The sequence below is a fragment of the Lepisma saccharinum genome, chromosome 13 (assembly GCF_977018435.1).
Source record: "Lepisma saccharinum chromosome 13, izLepSacc3.1, whole genome shotgun sequence".
Taxonomy (NCBI): Eukaryota; Metazoa; Arthropoda; class Insecta; order Zygentoma; family Lepismatidae; genus Lepisma; species Lepisma saccharinum.
Window position 1 is genome coordinate 52,676,674 of NC_139241.1, and position 19,890 is coordinate 52,696,563.

Below are 19,890 nucleotides of genomic sequence, written 5' to 3' on the forward strand. Positions count from 1 at the left end.
TTACAGTCGAGTTGGCCGTGGAGCGGCAGCTCATGCAGCAGGCAGCGAGAGTGCATCTGCCGGCAAACTGGATGCATCATCTACTTAACTGCTTGCAATGTAATGAAATAAGCTTGTACAATTACATTGACAGTAACAATTAGAATGACTGTTATGCTTTTCTTGGGTGACAGCCAGTGGCGGCTGATGAAGGGGGGGGGGGCTGCAGCCACCCCAAGCAAATTATATTTTGTTGCCATTAGTGCAAAAATTAAATATTTATACTTCCGCTATTTAATTTTTGCACTAATGGCAACAAAATATAGTCCTGCAGCCCCCTTCATCAGCTGCCACTGGTGACAGCAGAACTTCCTCTAACACACGACCTACAGTTCTGTTTATTCTGGTGCTGTTTGGGTGCTCAGATCGTTCTTCATTTAATTTGTCACTGACTCTGTTCGTCCGAACATGTCCACCCACTTCAAGATGGTTTTCTTCAGAGGTGCGCGTTGCTGAAAATTCTTTTCAAACCCACGACAAGGATGGTCCACCATTTCATCCAGTACCATAACTTCTGAGGTAATACTCCAAACCCCAAATCCATTCTGCCAATGTATGCCGGAGCATGGTGATCTGTAGAAATTAACTGTAGCATGAAACATTATGTCCACTGCCAACTTCACTCACCAACTTCATCTTATTACCATGTTTTGGTTACCTTTTTTTGCCCCACCCTGTATATTATTTATATGTTGTTATAATAATAATAACCCATGGTGCAACAGCCCTCAGAGGGCCTTGGCCTGTCTCCCGACTGTCAGTCTCCTTCCCACAATCCTACCTATAGGTGTGGAGATCTGCAACCGGTAATGGGGTGACGTGGGGTCAGCACGTCGAACCCTCGGCCATTATAGGAGATTTCCGAGACCAGGTTATGCTACTCACTCATTGCTTCCCAATTTCCTCACGATGATGATTTGCCACCAGTCCTATACACAGTCAGAGAACCCAGGCAGACTCGAACCCATGCTGTCCCACAGTCAGAGTCCAAAGCACAGCACCTTAGACCACATGGTCACTGAGGAGGACTACATGTTGTAGTTTTGTAAAGTAAATGTCTGAATATGCAGTTTTTCTTTTTCAAAGCAAAACTCATTGTAGTCATGTGGTTATATTCATTGATAAAAGATTTTAATGAACCATTCATGTTCTTCAAGGAACAATTGTAATTTTATATTGAATCAGTAGACCGGACACTTCTGGGTTGTATCAACTCCATTGACTTTCAATGACATCATTACAACCCAGAAGTGTTCGTGACTATTTTTATTAGTGTTGGCAAAATTATTATGTTGGTACATCACTAGTAAAAATTATGATTATAGACATAAGGTTTTTGCATCAGAAGTTTTGAGATAACGTCATGGTCAAGAGACGAAATACTCAGAGAAGAAAATTTGGTGAAGAATATGAGACTGTTGAGATAAAGTGACACATTATTCAACTGTTTAACTCTGTAAAGTGGTCTGCACTTGTCACACTTGGGCATGTAATTTGTTTCTAGGCAAGATCTAGAATAGCATCACATCTTTCATGTTGGAGGTTTTTAATTTCTTCTTGGTCCTTTTGTAGGTGGGAAGAACAAGAGGGGGAAATGGGGTAACCCCAGCCAACGTCAAAGGAGGAGAATGAGGGACAGAAGTACAGTTGTAAATTGGAACCAAAACAGTAATGCCAGTGTGTCAGGGGATGCTAAGCTAAGGCTTGCTGGAGCCGTGACTGCCTTAGCAAGTGTGAGCCGTGGACTGGCTGGCTCTCAGTTTGGTGGTCAACAGTCTGACTCTGGGGAACGAAGTGTCATTTTTGGGCAAGCCAGCAGTTCGCAAGGAAACCACGATGAGCAACAGCCAAGTAATTTTGAACACCGCAGCATTGTCATGGGCAAGAGACGAAACACTCAGAAAAGAAAATTTGATGAAGAATATAATGACTTCAGTACCGATCAGTATAATATGGCACCTAAACGCCCGGCTATGCATGGTGGACAAGACAATTACTCTGGTTGGCAAGCAAGCTCCTCAAGTCAAGGGATGGGCTACAGTGGAGAACAAGGTGGGTATGATTCCCAGAATTCCATGCAAATGCAACAAAGGAGTGTTGGATGGCAGCAGCATGACAGTCTGGGACAAACCGGAATGCACAGGAACCAGAACTACTATTCCGGAGGACAGCAGGGGTACTCGAGTGGACAGATGGGCTACACAGAAGCTGGATATGGCAGACAAAATTATCCACGTGGCAGGGGCTACAATCGTGGTGGTTGGCAGAACAGTTACGGGAGGGGGCAGGGTGACTATTACAGAGGAAATCAAAGAGGCAATAGAAATGCATGGTGAACACAACCAAAACAAAGGACAAACAAAGACTGAAGTGTCAAATGAGTGCTCAGTACAACTTGCACAGAATATAAGCGGTTGTGAAATAAGTAATGAATGATGCAAGTTACTTTGATGTAGATATGTCACAATTTATTGTGTAATTGTAATGAAAACTTGTCACATTTTATTTTTTGTGGACTATGAAAAATTGTACCACAGGTACAATATGAAACGTTTACATGATTTAACCATTTATTTACGAAGTTATGATAAAACTTCTGAGACAGTCGGGTGTTTTGGTAACTTTGTTCATCAAATAAAAGTAAATTTAATGTACATATATTCTCAAATTGATCAATTGATTGTGATTACTAGCTGATAATTAGTAATATTACAATATGTTTCATTTCTTACACAAATATGTAATAATTCTGTGTGTTTGAATAAAGCCAATTTTATCACAAGAGTTACAAGGAATTGTTATAATATGAAACTGTGGTAGAACAGCCCATTGAGCACCAGTGCCTGCCAAATGACTTTTCATTGCCCCTGTTTTCTGTCTGTTAAGACCGGAGTCATCTACTCTTGTTATCAAGCTATTATCCTCACAGTTCTGGAACAACACTGACATTTTTCAAATTTCTCTGGAGATTAATCTCTAAATGGCTTGCACCAAAGATGAGAATGCTAACCATTCAGCTAAGTGGAAGCTCTATTATATACTTGTGTAAGACATGAATTTTCAACTGAGTTTGTGCTATGAAATTAAAGAATAACTTTTATTTGACAGTGGTTTTATTTCTTTGACAATATTTTGTTCCAGTTTCCCATAACTTTAAATTAATACAACCAAGATGTTTTCATGCTTATGACTAGCCATGTTAGTGTGTGTGCACATGATCTATTAAAAAAGTATTCAATCTAATTTTTTTCCATGGAAACATGAACTACAGGTGTCGGGCACCTTCATGCGCATGTTTTTTTTTTTTTTTTCCTGTGTGCAGATCGCTCAGCATGTAGCAGTCAGCTTGTGAATGGGCGAGTGTAATGGACACTCTGAATTTTCATTTTCTTCACCAACCGCGGCCAAGTTCTAAGACTACTCATCTGCAGGCCTTCAACCTCAGTGCTAGTTAAAAGAAATGCTTTCAAGTGTCTTTTTTATTTAAACCTTGGCACAAATGTATGTTTTCACGTTAGTTCTACGAGCCAGAGCAGTGCTGAAATTTTGAGGTTTCCTACCTTGGCAGAACCTCATCACGATCACTGTGTAGAGGAGGAGCCTTGAGCTCGGCCCGAGTCAGTGTTGCTAGGCCTATTCATTTCTCGGGAAACCACCAAGACAGAGAGGTAGCTAGGTTGATCAGTTGGTGGGGGGGGGGGGTCCAAATGTAAGATTTTTTCTATCAAACTATTATAAATTAACAAACTATTTATACACCATATAGGCCTATACTGTATACATACATTATACAGAGCATTCAGTGACATTCGGTACGAGACTCGGTGCCAAGCAGCCCTGCATCAGCGTTTGTCTTTCCCAGTGAACGGGTCCACAACAGTCGGTAGAGTCTGCTATTCATATTACAGTTTTCATATTATGTACTAACCTTGACTACAGAAGGTGTTGAAAATGATGTCCCTCTGCTGCAACACATTCCTGGCATCTCCCAAGAAAATTGGCATTTACACATGCAAGTTCGTCTACTGTAATTCTCCCGTTTTCTTGTACAATACTCTCTTTTAACTCACGGATGGTGTGCGTATTGTCTTTGTATACTTTATTTTTTAAATTTCTCCATTTATTCAGAACTGACCCTGTTACTCTAAACTTTTAATATAGTGGTCGTATGTGGAACGGGAACACCAGGAAATTTCGTTGCAAAATGTCATTGCACTTCTCCACAATTCCTCTTTCCGAAGTAACACTCGACAAGATAAATCCTTTGTTGAAATGTAAATTTTTGTGGTGCCATATTAAGCTACAATCTTCAACACACGGGCACTACACAACACAACTTCCGAAGGAGGATTATACTGGCGTCAGTCTGCAACGTCAACAGAAAGGGAAAGAGAGCGGAAAAAGAGCACTGTAGCGTGCGACTGTTGTGGACCTGTCGCCGCCGAGTCTCGTAGTGAATGTATGTGTGTATGTATGTATGTGTGTGTGTGTGTATGTATGTGTGTATGTATGTGTGTGTGTGTGTGTGTGTGAAGAAAAGGTTCAGATCCCACTTTACTGTCTGGCTGCCTTAGCCAAGACCATGGACGGAAGTGCGCATGTGCCAACTGGACGTGTTCATTGGCAAAATAGGGGTCACGTCACTCTGGTCAGGAAGCGGGATCCGTGAAAATGGTCTGCTGTGGAAACAACAATGAAGTTTCAAACGTAGTAACATCGTCGCCAAAATACGTAGAGATGTTTACGAATTATGAAAGGGTACAGAATGACAAAAATAACCATCCATATACCAATATATAAGAAACAGAATATATCAGGAAAGTATTCATCACGTCACATTAGTAAATAAACTTGTTTGTAAACCAGTAACTTTATTTTGGATCATTAAATTGATCTCCTTAGTAAATATTATAATTAACACAAATGTACACAGCATTCATCAGAATAGTATTCACTAATAATAGTATTATTATGCATAGTATTAAACGTAGTAACTGAATGGTTTGTGGCATTGTGTTTTATATCGAGGGCGTTTTGTAGAATGTGCAACAGGAACCAAAACGTCAGTTTTCTTTGTTCAACTTCGAAACGGTTTGTTACGAATTGTAAGAGACATCACAAACACAACACAGCAAGCAGTAATAAACACAACAAGCGAACCCATGCAAGCAAAATGCCACAGGGTGGTTTAGTGAATGTTCTACCTGATTCCCCTCTCGCGTTTGGAATCGTACTTTCCAGCTAGTTTCCTTTCCCTTGGCCGGTCTGTACACTGTAGAACCAGTCCCGATTAGCCTGACTGTGATGAAGCGGACTTAAAACATCAACTCAATCAATCAATAAATTGGAAAGGAACATCATTTTCTTCTGTAGCCCCAACAGTCTACAGATATACTCTCGCGAAATCTACAGCCATTATTCGGGAAACTAAATGCAGAATGAACTCATTAGTTTAATGTCTGATACACCAAGATCAATGTTATTAGTCTTTAGATTTGTAAATTTGCTGGAAGAAAATTGAGAAGTAGATAAAACCCTTTTCCGTAGTTTTAGATATAAGTGCTGGAACCAGGTTTACAAGTATTGACAACAGTGCAAATATGAAATGTGTGCGTAATGACTAATGAGTTAAAGCTATGCATCTCATGTATACAGTACATACCGGAATCGAATCCGGCATCTCTTAGTTCAAGGCGACCGCGTTAAGCACTATTCTGAAGGGCTGGCCCAAGTCTTCTATGGCATATGATTGTTCACTTGGGAAATGATGACGATAAGAAATTATATCCACACGTCTAATTTCTTAAAATTAATCTTATTTGTGTGTGGAAAACTGAATAAATGATGGCATTGGATAAAACGAAGTTCCCATATGCTCAAATGATTACGCTCTCGTCTTTGGTTTGGCAGGTTCAACAAGGTGTCCCGGGTTTGATTCCCGATGGAGGAACATATTTGATCGGATCTCACTTTAAACTGTAGGTCCAGTCCCAATTAGCCTTACTGTGCATAAAGTGGACTTAAAACACCAGTTCAATTAATCGAAAGGTTCAAGGTTCGATCCCTGCTGGTCAGGCCGGTAGCCAGAACTTGATTTTGGAAGGGGCTTACTATCCCTTATCGGCAGCCGCCATTTAAAGACGAAAAGGTAGGTGGGAGGAGTAACTGCGCTGAAAATGAATTTCTAGGTATATTACAACTTACCATGTACAAGATGTTTAATCCTGTTAATGAAGTAAATTTATTTACTTACTACACATTAAAATCAGATATTTGTAGGATTTTGGGAAAGGACTGCAGCCCCTGATCCACTTCCCTGGGTATGTGCCTGCTTGTATTAGTTCCAAAATTTCTGTGCTGTTCCAACATCGTGAGGACAATTTGGGAAGTACTTGAAAGCTATATGGAAGCAAATTCTACTCGAAACTAAGGGACTCGATGTGATGACCACGCGCAACCGAATGAAAGAACTCTTCGCAGGCCTTGTCCCTTAATATTAATTTTACTGACTAATTGTAAGTTTTTCTCAGCCTCCTCGATGACGCAGTGGTAGCATTGCTGCCTTGCAATCAAGGGGTCCCGGGTTCGATGCCAGGTGGAGGCACATAGTGGTTTGGATCACCGATTAGCCTTACTATGCATACAGTGGACTTAAGACAAGAACTCTATAATTGGAAGGTTTTAAAAGAACTAAACATTGCATTTTATGCATCGTAGAACTTTGTTTCTTTTCACCCTACTTTTACAGTTTTTCTTCCTAAGAATTCCACTGACTTGAGTATAACATGCTACGAAACCAGAGGTTCAAGGTTCGGACATTGGACAGGTATGGTTGTATCATGTCTGTCCCATCGGCTCATCTTTCATCCTCATCGTCGCATTTAATCCAAGGGGTAGAAAAGCGACGTAATATAGAAATATATAAATGATTTATTTGGTTTATTTTACTTCACTTTTCTGACACTTCTTGGCTAATCGTGAAGATGAAGGTGAAAATGAGTGATGTGAAATTGATGAGAGGACCATCATAAAGAACACACACGCTCTGTCCGGGTTTCGAACCCAGGACCCCTGGCATCATAGTGCACATTGTTAACGACTGCAGAACAAAGAGAAACAGAAAATGCTTGATAAGTAATTTGCTTCCCCATAACTCATGATTATATTATATAACTATTATTCGCTGTATGACTAGGGATTAATTATATTTGTATGTCTAGTCAACCTTGCCACCTAAGCAGCAAAAGCTTCCACATTTGCAGGTGGAGGCTAAATGAAAAATCACGGAAAGTCAGAAAGATATACAAATTTTGTAATATAATACTTATAGAGCATGCAGATGGCTGTAAAAGCAATTGCTACATACTTAGTTTCCTTCCTTAATTGAAACGTGATTTATTCTTCATTATACATGAGATCAACCACCCTGGGAGTCGAACCTAGGATCTTGTGTGGTAGTCAGACTCTCTTTTAGAATGCCAATATATTGGATATTTGGTCGATCCAGATCCATTGTTTCCAGAGGAAGACAATCTGGCAGCTTCTCATTCGACATTTTCCTCGCGATGTAGGAAAACGAGATCACAAACACTTCGTGGTGCTATCTTCTCGCGTTTACAGAAGTTTACCACCGCTCGGACAATAAATCCTACTTCAAACTGACAGATATCAATTGTCCACCAAATCAACAGATGAACCGACCGCTTCAATGTTTCTCCGAATTTTCAGAAAGTGGCCTTTCCCTCCTTGCAGGGCAGGTCATTAGCAGGAGGGTTGAGTGCATGTGAGAAGAACCACTATGTTATTCATTCCCGCACCGAAAAAGGAACAAGCAATAGAATTCGGTTCTTGGAATTTGAAACGCACGGGGATATCTTTTCTGAACCATAAAATAATTAACCCAGAAAATTCTAGCCACCCGTAGCTAAATCTTCCTGTTTGTGTGTTCTTTTCAGCACCTATGGTGCCAGTGCAGGGCCAGATGAAGATAAAGTGTGGGTTTTGGGGGGGATTCCTGGATCTGGTGTGCCGCAGGGAGGAAAAGTGCATTTTCAATAGGTCTCAGACTTCCCTGACTGGGGTGGACCACAAAACCATTAACTGCATCCCCTCCCAATACATCTGTTTGTGTTCAACAAGCAAGAAGTAGGAAAGAAATGCTTTGCTTGGGTTCGTGCTACTGAAAATTGAAGAAGTGTTTCAAACTGCAAGCAAAATAATTTACTGAAGAATTACTTTGCAATATTTGTCATCTAAGTAAAATTTCCAGCAAATACAGAACAGTTTCCTGGGGCCACGTGGATGTTTGCCGGGGCCAGTGCCCCCACGTCCCCCCTCCTAACGACATCCCTGCACTAAGAGCTTGCTAAGAAATGTGTTTCCTGCTCATCTTATTGGGCATGGAGGGGAGAGGTAAATTGGAGCACGTGGAACTCCACTCAGCCATGAAAAGTGCTGTTTGAACTATGAAATTTGCCAAATGCTATTCAATTATACTAGCACATAATAATAATACATTTTATTACTATTGTTATATTACTATTTTTAGATGGTTGTATTTTATCCCATCCCAAAATCTATTTCTATTTTGGTTATTTTACATCTCACTTTATTTCACGGGTATGTACAACAAGGATGAATGAAGAACTGATGAAATGCAGGGACGTAGTTAGGTTGATTAGTTTGGGGGGGGGGGGGCAAATTTCAGAAATTTCTCTATAGAACCATTAAGAAATTTAACAACAAAACATTATGTGTGTGTGTCTCTCTTCCCTCCTCTGTCTGTGTGTGTGTGTTGTATATACGAAGGAGGGAGAGAGAATGAGAGAGGCAGACAGACATTGTTAAATTAAAATCAACTCTCATATACACAAGTGTCCCACTCACCAGTGTACGCAGGTTGTTTTTCTGGAGGGCCGGGTAGAATTTTAGAAGTGGATAATGCACTCTAGGGGTTAAAATTGTACTCAGAAAAAATAGCAAACTTGGCTAATTTTAATAGGGGTTTGCTTGATTGAGTTGGCATTTTAAGTCCACTTTATACACAGTAAGGTTAATCAGGTTTGGACCTACAGTTTAAATTTGGATCCGAACCACTATGTGCCTCCGCCACGTATCGAACCCGGAACCCTTGAATACAAGCGGCGACGCTACCACTGCTCCATCAGGTAGGCCAGGTGTGGGGATTTGCTTGATTGATTGATTTGATTTATTTTATGCCACTTTTGGCTAATTGCGAAGATGAGGATAAGTGTTGATATAATGAAATTTATGAATGGACACTCACAAACGTGCAATGCTCATCCCGGGATTTGAATGTGCAATGTGCTAACCATTCAGTCACGGGGGCAGCTTATGGGGTTTTAAATTTGCCTCTTTTTCTTTGTTTCTTAGGCTACCATTCCACATTCACCGACCCCAAAGAGCGATATATTTATTTTGAAACAAAGAGTCTGCCGATTCCTCGTCACAGGCATAGTCCGTGACTTGACCAGAGTGTAGCGGAACTTCCAAATGTTTGGAAAGCCAGAATCTTGGGGTCAAATTGAAGGCTTCTTGTAACTTGAACCCACTCACAACCCCCCCCCCCCCCAATCCACTTTCACATCTGGTTGTGTGGATGTGTTACGAATGTGTTATAGAAACTTGGAGATATTTTCTTCAGAAACGAGTTGCAAGGTAAGTTTTAGTTTATTTACCTCATCTAACATTAAGTAAAACTCTGTCATGTCATGTCAGACTGACTTTCCAATTCACAGTGACATGATGGGGCCTCGACCGGAAGGAAGTAACTCATGTTATTCAGATTTTAAAATGCTCACATATACATTAGTATATAACAAAAGAACACCATTACAGTTATTACTTCTACACAGTTCTTTGAAACATTGCTCCTCCCCTACATACACAAAATACATGGAATAGAGCATTACTTCGAAAACAAGAAAAGATTTCATTGAAAGTAATAATTTGATTCATTGGTTGATTTCATTCATTTTACTTCGCTTTCTGCCACTTTTGGTTAATTGTGAAGATGAGGATGAGTGATAATATGATGAAACTGGTGTAGGGACTCTCACAAGGAACACTCCTGCCCAAACCAGTATTCAAAACAGGAAACTCTCGCATCGCTAACCACTCTGCCAAGGAGGTCGGCAAGTGATAATTTGGCCAAACTTAAATATTATTTATCTGTGTGCCCCTCTGTAATTTTTTTTAAAAAAAATGTCATATGTGCCTATAGATCTTGTTCATTCTTAGGGTGGGCACTCTACATGCTGGCAAGGGGAGCGGGGAAGCAACCAATCCAGCACGACGAGAAACACAGCCGCCTGTAGAACGAGGTGCACATAGTACTTCCTCCCGCCACATCGTAACACTCAGTGCCACCGCTGTTGTCTGGTTGGTCTACTGCGTATACCCCACTTCCCTTGCCAGCATGTAGAGCACCCACCGTAAGGGTAGACAACACCTATAATGTTAAGGTGCATCTCCACTGCTTGGCCGAACTCGATACACGTCCCCACAGGACTGCAGTGTGGAGACGTGCATCAGTCTGGATCGACGGCTTGTTGGCAGCACATGTGAAGTATTCTGTGAAAATGCATGTCTAGACTGGTGGCAAAACTTGTTTTTAAAAAGAAATAAATAAAGCAGTTTTTTTTGTTTTAAACATGCTTTAATGAAGAACAAAAAACATGTTTTAAACAAATGGAAAAATAATTATTTTGCTTTTTAAAGCTAAAAAGAATTATTTTCTAAGAATGATGATTAATATGGAATCTGTTAATCATCAAAGGAAGGACTATGTTTCCAATTATAAAGAAAACACTTGATTAACTTCTTCAAATACCTATTTACGCTACTCTCAAATCTTGCATGTCAGCTGTTAGAGAAGGTTCAACTAATGCACACTATCCACGTGCATAGGCGTGCGCACGGGGGCAGTTGCCCCCCTATTGACGGATGTTCGCAGTTTTTTTCCACAAAGGGACAAGCAAGGTATTTTTCCATGGGGCATATTATCCCGATACTAGTGCTGTCCCTTCAAAAAACACCACTTGAATTTGAAATGATCACATTCCTGCGTCTCCATTACATAATAATTACTGTAAGTTACTATGACAAATCAAATTATACGTGTGAAATATATACTTTTAGGTTAACCTGCATTTTCAAAGGGGGAAGGGTGGTCATCCTTGCCCCCCTTTTAGACGTTCCATGCCCCTATCGTATTATACTTTCACCTAGAAATTTAGTGGAGAGGAATCTTATCGTTGTTATTAAACAATATTATACTCTAAAAGGAAATGGTGCAACCACAGGGGACAGAGGGCTATTTGCCTTTTCCCAACCTTGGACGAAAATCAATTGTATGGGGGGGGGGGGGGGCAAACATTGAATTAAAGAAAGACTAGCAGAATCTGCGAGTAGCAGGACAAAAGGATACTCAAGGTGGAATTAGTTTTCACGTCCTTCATGCATTATTTCTTTCAGGCAGCCAGGGTCACCTGCAGAGGGGCAATTGTCAAGACTAGTAGAGGAGAAGGCTGGGGCCATACCTGATCACGTGGTCCTTGACGTCAGGCGTGACGTCACGCCCGGACAGATCGCTCTACGCTCCGGTTTCGCAGCCGAATCAAAGCAGTAATTATGAACAAAAAAGAGCCGTAATTATGCCCAAAAGCTAATTTGGAGTGAATACACAGACTTACTTAGGATCCGACATAACTTATGTCCTTACAGTTGGATTACACAGCCATTTACGCGCACATTTTATCGGTAGTTTATATGTCGTCACATTCCTCTGTGAAACATTAGTTTCATGTAAAATTGGGGTTAATACACCTAGTAATGCGTTTTGTTAGGGCAGAAAGAAAAATATATGTTGAATGCATAAAATAATTTTGTTAAATAAAGAAAGGCAGAAAGCCAAAATTATGGATAAGTTGAATATGTAAAAGAGAACAATCTCATCTATTGCTCTCTTTTAGGAGTGAGAGAGGAGCTGTTTTCACTTAACTTCTTCAAATTTGGTAACATTGCTTCGACTATTGGTATTTATTTCTTAATTAATTTTCCTTATTCAGATTACAATTATGAATTTTTGAACTACACAGGGAGGAATGTGAGGAAGTTCCGTGTGTATTATGTAACAAACACTTTAAAAAACTTTGACTGAACAAAAACTTGAGACATAGAACTGAATAAAGTCGAGGGTCACTTTATATACGTATATATATATATATAATCAGTGCGATGTTGAACAGGGGTGCCCACAGGCGGGTATGTGAAAGCTGGTCGAGTCCACTTAACTTGGGGGGGATTGTGATGAAAATTTGACTGAATAAATAATAGAACAATGTAGAACGGAAGTTGAACTACGTTGTCATTTAAGCATCACTCGTATATAAATAGCAAGTTGTGTATTTCTAAGGGAATTATAACAGTTACTATATTGTATTATTAGTGTTGTTAACGAGACTAGACACGAGAAGAGATGGCATTTTCACGCGACGAGACATACCAGTGTCGTCTCTCGGCAACACGGTATCTACTATTTGAGGTGTACAATATCCAGCCAGCTATTACATATTAAACCTTAACTTTTTATCGTGAATTCTGATGTGGAATTACCCTTGGTTGGGGAAGTTTCCAACTCTATAGTAAGGAAATTGAGCACTAGGATGGGAGATAGCCAAGTCTTGAGTATTAATTACTGTTGCACTTAGACTGTTGTGGGAATTTTGGTATGGCGATTGAGAATTAAATTATTTGGAGGAGGTCGAGACTCAACTCTTCAACTCAACAGTGAACCTAAAATTGACATAGGAATTTTGGTGGGGGACTGGATATTAAATTGGGAGGGGTATGCTTGCAGTTTTTTTTATCTTACTATACTCGTGAGAGCCTTTATTAAAAAATTACAATATTATTATTTTTTATTCTAATAATTGTAACCCAATTGAAGTGTATGGTAGCCTGATGTTGCGTAATGAGACTACTGGTATCGCAATCCACTAACAAGTCTCGTTAGATGTGATGTGTTCAGTTATATATTGTCGCCCGCTGTTTTTATTTTTTCATCGGAGATCACGACACGTCGCAACACCTCACTGAAAGCATTGTGAACTGCAACACCTCGCAACCCACCAGGGTGCGAAATCATTGAAAGCTGGTGAGGGGAAGAAAGTTCGTAACCTACAACCCCCCTCCCCACAAACATATGTGTGAATTATACGATGTACATATTTGTAATGTTATTAAAAGTAAAAATAAATTACTCAATTAAAATAATTATTGTGATTATTAATTAGAAATTAATTTGTTACTTTCATACATATCAGATAGTGTAAAGCAGCTAACTAACTCCATTACTAACCGGTTAAAGATGTTAATAAATTATGACATAGTTGAAGTGGTTTTACTATGTGTAAGTTTTTGTTTAGTTTGTGTACTATGTTAATATAAATCAATTAGATTTCATAGTTATTATTGTTTTGCATTCTTGTTTTACTTTTACTGTGCGTATTGATGTAGATTTGTTAATGATCTCTTGAGGGAGAATACATTCAATACTCACAACTACACTAATTTGTGTGTGTTTTCGATATTATTCTTAGTAAAGTATATTTGAAATTAAAAGTAATTGCTTATCTTTTCATTGTTATAACAAAAACTCTTTCCCCCGGGAAATTTTTGGTGGTTTTTTTTTTGTGGCCAAGATTGTTGGTGGGGGGAAATCCCCCTCGTCCCCTCCAGGATTTCGCACCCTGAACCCAACAATCCAGAAATACAAGAAAAAAGGAGCGAAAAGAACAAAAGAAATCAGCCTTTCCACGTTTCTTTCCGTATGGGGTAAAGACTCAGCTGGGTTTTGTCCGCCCATGACGTCACACCCGCGGCAGTCGCGAAAAGAGGCGTGTCTGACCCCAGCCTCTCCTTCTAGTAGTCTTAGGCAATTGTCCCCTCGACTTTAAATTTTATACAAATAAAATTTTCTTGCAAGTTTTGTCAAGTAGCTAGGAAGTGGCGGGAGTGCCGAACAATCTGATTGAGAAAAATTGTAAAAGAGAATGCCGTGGCGTTCCATGAAATTTTTTCACCCTCTTAAATCAATACTGTTTTCAAGTTGCAAAAATTTGGATCGAAAAATTTTCTTCCTCGCTTCGCTCCATTCACAATTTCTCTTCTCCAATGCATTGTAAGTTACCAGATGGTTTGGAGGAAACTGAACGTTACACATAGACTTATATTAACCATTGCTTTCGTTTTATTACCGAAGGGGCGGGCTACATATACTTTTAGTTGGTCATCTATACCTGCCTTTGTCGTTTTGTTTTTAAAGAAATAGTTCTCCAAAACAAGGGCGGCGGTAGTATGACACCCACGAATTTCCCTTGGGCACGCCTGTGATTACTTCAAAAATCATTTTTGGTGTTTTATAACTGTGCTTGCACACGCGCGTGCCTCTATTCCTCAATTTTTATTTTTTGCTTTATGTAAAAGTATTTTTATTTTTCTATAATTTTTTTGCATTTATATACTTATGTTTGCCATGGTTTTCTGGTCTTCCCTATAATTTTCTATTTCTTATCATTATTTTACGTGTGCCTTATTTTTATTTTAGCATTCATTTAAAACATATTCGTAGTAAAGTGTGTACCTTGTATCCCTCTGGTTCTTATACTTTTTGGATCACGCCACGTCCGTCCAATAGAATGCATTTTAAAATTTCAATCCTTCCGACATAGTCTCTTTTGTATATATTCACGCTTTCCCATTTTAATAAACTTTTGTTGTGGATTTTTGCGTACACTCATATACCAAAGCCAACCCACACATTTTTGGTGCAAAATAACGTTCTTTTCCTCACCGAGAGGTGTCCAGAGATAAGGTTATTTCGTTTTTTTGTTTCACTTCATGTGTTAAAAATATTGTTAATATGAAATAAGTCAGTGCATGGTAGAATATTCATACACATAAAAATTTCCTCCACAAGCCGTTACTGAATTCAACTGACAGCTCGCATTGAAATTAAAAAGAAATTCTATCATCTCTGAAAAAGAATAATTATTGTTAATGGTGAAAATTGTCTATACATTTGACTCAGTATTATTTTATTTATGTATTTGTGTGTGATATATTTTAAGATAAATGTGGACTTTCCTTGAACACTAATGTAACTAAGAGCGACACCATGTATTAAAAATTTGCCCCCCTCATGGATTAACTTCGCCCTCCCTAGTAACAATTGAAGACTAAAATTGGTAAATGCTGTAAGTGCCACAATCATTCAAACACAGTTTTCCACGTTAAACTGTGAAATGTTCCATGCTTTATAATGTGGTAAACGTGAAAAGTCGCTGGTAGCCCTCTAAGTGGTTCAAAGGGCATGTAAAGAAGTCACTATTGTGCACGTTCTTACGGGCTGATGTGCGGAACGATGCGATTTACCAACACTTTCGGTTTTGGCACTTACAACCTTTACCACTTCAATTCCTGGCTACGGCCCTGTTTAGGATGTAGCCGAAGTGAGGAAAGATTAAAATAAACGGCCAGACCGTGAGCATTCAGGGCCTGCATGAAGGTCCACTTGGCTCCTTTCCACCCCCTTGTGTTTACAACCGCGGGAGGGTTTCTCTGACGTCAAGATGAAACTGCCTTCCGAGTATCTCATACTTCAGTACTACAAATAACATAGTGCTGCTGTTTCTTAGAATAATGAGGAGGGGTGCAGATTTATAGACGCTAAAATCTTGGTATTTTATTGTACTTTTCTTATTTTTGCGTCATTTTATTTACATTCGGTTAATCGCAACGAATATGATGAATAGTAGCTAGATGAAATTGATTTTCTGGAAAATTCTTTATTCAAAGAAAATAAATAAGAAATATGAATGTAAGCATATTGCAGGGAAGAACTTTGAAATTGTGAATACATTTACTGCTTTTGCTTCATTGTTATCCTCCTCTTTTATTACTACGATAATATCTAGTTGTAAAAAACTCGGGCTTTAATCGCGGCGTTGTGGACGAATGGTGATAGGATTGAAGGACAATCACGAGGGAACATAGACAAAACAAAACAGAACCCGCCATTGGATTACACTCGCTGGGTCCACATACCGGAGCCCAGAGACGTGCGGTGACGTCGACCCTTGGGTAGCAATCAGTGGCGTGCCCAAGGGTCGTTGGTGTGGGTCATAACCCCTCTCCCGCCATTAGGGCCCAGTATTACTTAAAAAAGAACGTCAAAGAAAGGAAAAGTTTGTAAAAAGAGGAATGAAGGACTACTAAAAAAAAAGTACACGTAGCTCCCACCCCCTTTCGAAAATCCAACGCAAGTTGATTTGACTACTAAGCCAGAGATCCCGTGTTCGAACCACGACCCGGGCATGGGTGTTATTTGTGTTTGTCCCTTCATCAATTTTTATCGTATCATCTTCACGATTAGCCAAAAGTGGCGGAAAAGCGAAGTAAAACGAACCAAATCAAAATCAATGATTCAATCGCTGACACATTTGGTTAATCTCGAAGATGATACGATAAAATTAATGAAGGGACAAACACAAATAAAACCCATTCTCAGGTCGGAGTTCGAACCCGGAACTCCTAGTGCAGTGACAACCACTCTCCCGCGGGTGGTTGATTTGGTGTCTTAAGTCCACTTTATGCACATACATGCTAATCGGTAGGGGACCTACAGTTTAAAGTGGGATCCGAACCACTATTTGCCTCCACCGGGTACCGATCCGAGACCATTTGCACTCCCCCACGGAGGTCGGCCGACAACAAAGATGAGTGGAATGGAAAGCTCTAACTGTTCGGATACGTGGGTCGGTAAAACAAACTGCATTTTTCCTCACTTGTAAATTTCAATTGCATTTTTGAAACACCATGTTTGTATATAATTAACGTTTGTGACGTTTTTCCCCGCAAACGGTAATAAAAAAAAGTATTACGTTAATTTATTGCGTGGAAAAGCCCCACATTCCCCCTCATTCTTCGGTACGCCAGTGCGTCAGTCTGTTTTTGACGACTAGTTGGTCGATTGACCGCTAGAGGCCCTCAGTGCTAATTCCTTTTTGTGCGACCACGATCAAAGGAAAAAAACAGTGTTCGTCAGTCTGTTGCTCGGAAGACAGGAAGTCACGACCTCGAATGGTGGGGAGCGAGGAGCGACTCGTATCGCTAGACATGCCTCAGTTGGCCTTTCGATGATCTGCGGAAGAAGCGGGACCACATTTTTTTCATTCAAACACGTCGTGGAGTTGTCCCTTGGTTTTGCTTTTGAGTTACGAACGATACGTGGAAGTTACAGTGGGTTTTTTGGAGAAATTACAGTAAGCAGTGGATACGACCATGTGGATCACTTTTGACAATTGGCCGTTTTGATCGTCGTTTCTCCCGTGTTGGAAATGGAGCCCCGAATTTAGAAGACGTAATTTGGCAATTACGAGAAGGAAGCGTAGAGACGACAGGACAAGATACTGTGGAGGATTGTGGATAGTACTATTGGAAGGTTCCGTTCGGTTCTCTATTAACCGTCTGATGATGAGCCACGCAGTCCAATTGGTCCGGTTTTGAGGTATGTACTTTTGCAACCATTAACTCAGTGAACAGTGAAGTGTTTCTCTCCGACAAATGAACGAGTCACTCAGCAACTAATCACCTGTCGCGATATCTCGCCGAAATGTCAGAAAAGAAATAAACTCAAACGAGAAATTCCTCGTCGTTTCCTCCCTTATTTGCATCGCGTCGTCGCGGTTGTACCGATTGGTAGTGACGTGACCTTGTCCCATTCGTTTTTTTTCGCAAGGCACGCACTGACTTTGATTAAATTAAAAAAAAGGAAGGAGAATGCAATTAAGTAATTTTTGTGGGCATTCGGGTAAATGAGTAAGCACCTTATGTATTTTGACGAAAAGAATAAGAGCATCAAAGGAATCGGGGGGTTTACTTTTCCCAAGAAAAGTTGTGGTCTTACAAGCCAAGAATTGATGTTGTAACTTTTAACGGTATTTTGTACCCGTCGTACGTTTATATGCATGTGTTATTCGTTCAACTAATTTATTATATTGTTACGAGTGAATATCAAACTTTTGAACATTTGTCCAATTCATCAAAGAAAGGATTGTTATAGTTACATGGATGTATTTGTTATTTGAATGAAAAGAAATATTAACCATACTCCGTTGCGAGGTTAATATAATAAAAAAACTGGCCTCGCGTCGCAAACTAATTTGTAGTACGTCTTGTTTGCCATACTAAAAGAATTGTACCTTAGATTATAAACTGCACTAAAATGAACTCGTGGTTGTTCGAATACGGAGTCGTAGCTAAATTTACGTTCTAATTTAAGGTTCAGGCGATCATAAGAGAGAAATAGAAAGGGGGACAAGTTTTTTGTCGTCAGCACGAAGAAGCCGTTTGTTTAACGTGCCTCATTGTAATACTTTACTTGGTTCTCGCTTGAGACTGAGGTGGTCGTACAAAATACGCTCCATTAACCTCCAACAACAACAACATTTGTAACTATTAGGTTGGGTATGCATAATTCGCATCCACGGCCTCTTTGCACGTCTTCTCACATTTTTTGCTAATTAATTGATCACCCACCTAACTTAGGTTACAAAGTTTTGGTAGCAGATCTGGTTCTACATACTTCCATTTCTTTTTTTTTTCCGCATTACGTCTTAAAAGAAAGAAAAGTAAGAAAACTTGGATTCACTTCCTTTTTTTTAATAAATTTTTTCCCCCCCCCATTAGAACCTTTTCTTTCTCCCCTTTCCGGGACGTTTGGTAGTACCTTATCTATATTGTTTATTTTTTTGCAAAAGGAAGAGTTTATCGGGCTAAATTTTGGAAAAATTTTTTCCCCCTCATTTTGCTATTTGGTTAGCACCACAGCAGATTCCCCCCCCCCTTCCACACACACACATTACTGACCTTTTGTTATTATGGCTCCACCTGAATTTAGTGGTGTTGGAGAATTGGTACATATACAGCAGCAGCCCTCCCCATTTGTTATACCACCACCTCCGTCTTTAACTGGTCCTCATTCTTCGCATCCAGTTAATGTTACCTCCCAGGCAACCTTAATTCCAGAAAATGTGGTTACAACTTCTACGGCCTCCTTAACCTTTTCATCACCTTCGCCGCCCACAACCGCCGCGACGGTAACGGTCCCGACATCCCCGATTTCGGTTATGTCTTCTCACCATAGTAGTGATACTTCTATTTCTAATAAGATACTGTTGATGAATTTAAATACCCATATTGATGCCCTTGTCATATGTGATGGCCAACGTCATACCGCCTTGTTTATATTTATGTTGGCCTTACAACGTTTAGTGATATCCCACCAATATCCTTTACATTGGCTCCTGCAAAATGCTACTCGCCGTACCGCGGGAGTTTTGCAAACTCTTTGGATGACCGCAATGGCTTCGATGATGTCCTGGCAGGACATGAAAGTTTATATTTGGCGCCATTCCGTTCCGATGTCCTTGTATACCGTTTTGGTAAATACACATGTTACACGCCCTCAAAAAGAAACAGAGACGCTCCATACTTACGTGTCGGACGTCAGAGATTCGGCAGAGGCTTTGGAATTGGGATGGGATCCTGCCGTTTTGGTAACTTTTATTCTCCAACATCTCAATAACACCTCCACCAATTGCCTTTTATTCCAGGCTCGTCCGCAGTCTATGAATGAATTAGTGGCATTGGCACAATCTATTACGCCGCTAGAAATGCAAAAAGCGTACACTCAACAACAATTAGGCCAGGTTAATCAATGTGTACCCTTTCCACCACCTAATGTCACCACACGGGGACAGACTTATA

The 19,890-nt window shown here is 39.9% G+C and overlaps 1 protein-coding gene across 3 annotated transcripts in view; it reads left to right on the plus strand.

Moving 5' to 3' along the window:
* LOC145997285 (dosage compensation regulator mle-like) overlaps positions 1-3,113 on the plus strand; it is a 144,314-nt gene extending 141,201 nt beyond the window's left edge. For all 3 annotated transcript variants that reach the window (XM_083134175.1, XM_083134176.1, XM_083134177.1), the window contains exon 24: positions 1,612-3,113. In XM_083134175.1, the coding sequence (XP_082990301.1) occupies positions 1,612-2,375 (764 nt within the window). In that variant the 3' untranslated portion in view covers positions 2,376-3,113. The remainder of the gene's footprint in view (positions 1-1,611) is intronic.
* The last annotated feature ends 16,777 nt before the right edge of the window (positions 3,114-19,890 follow it).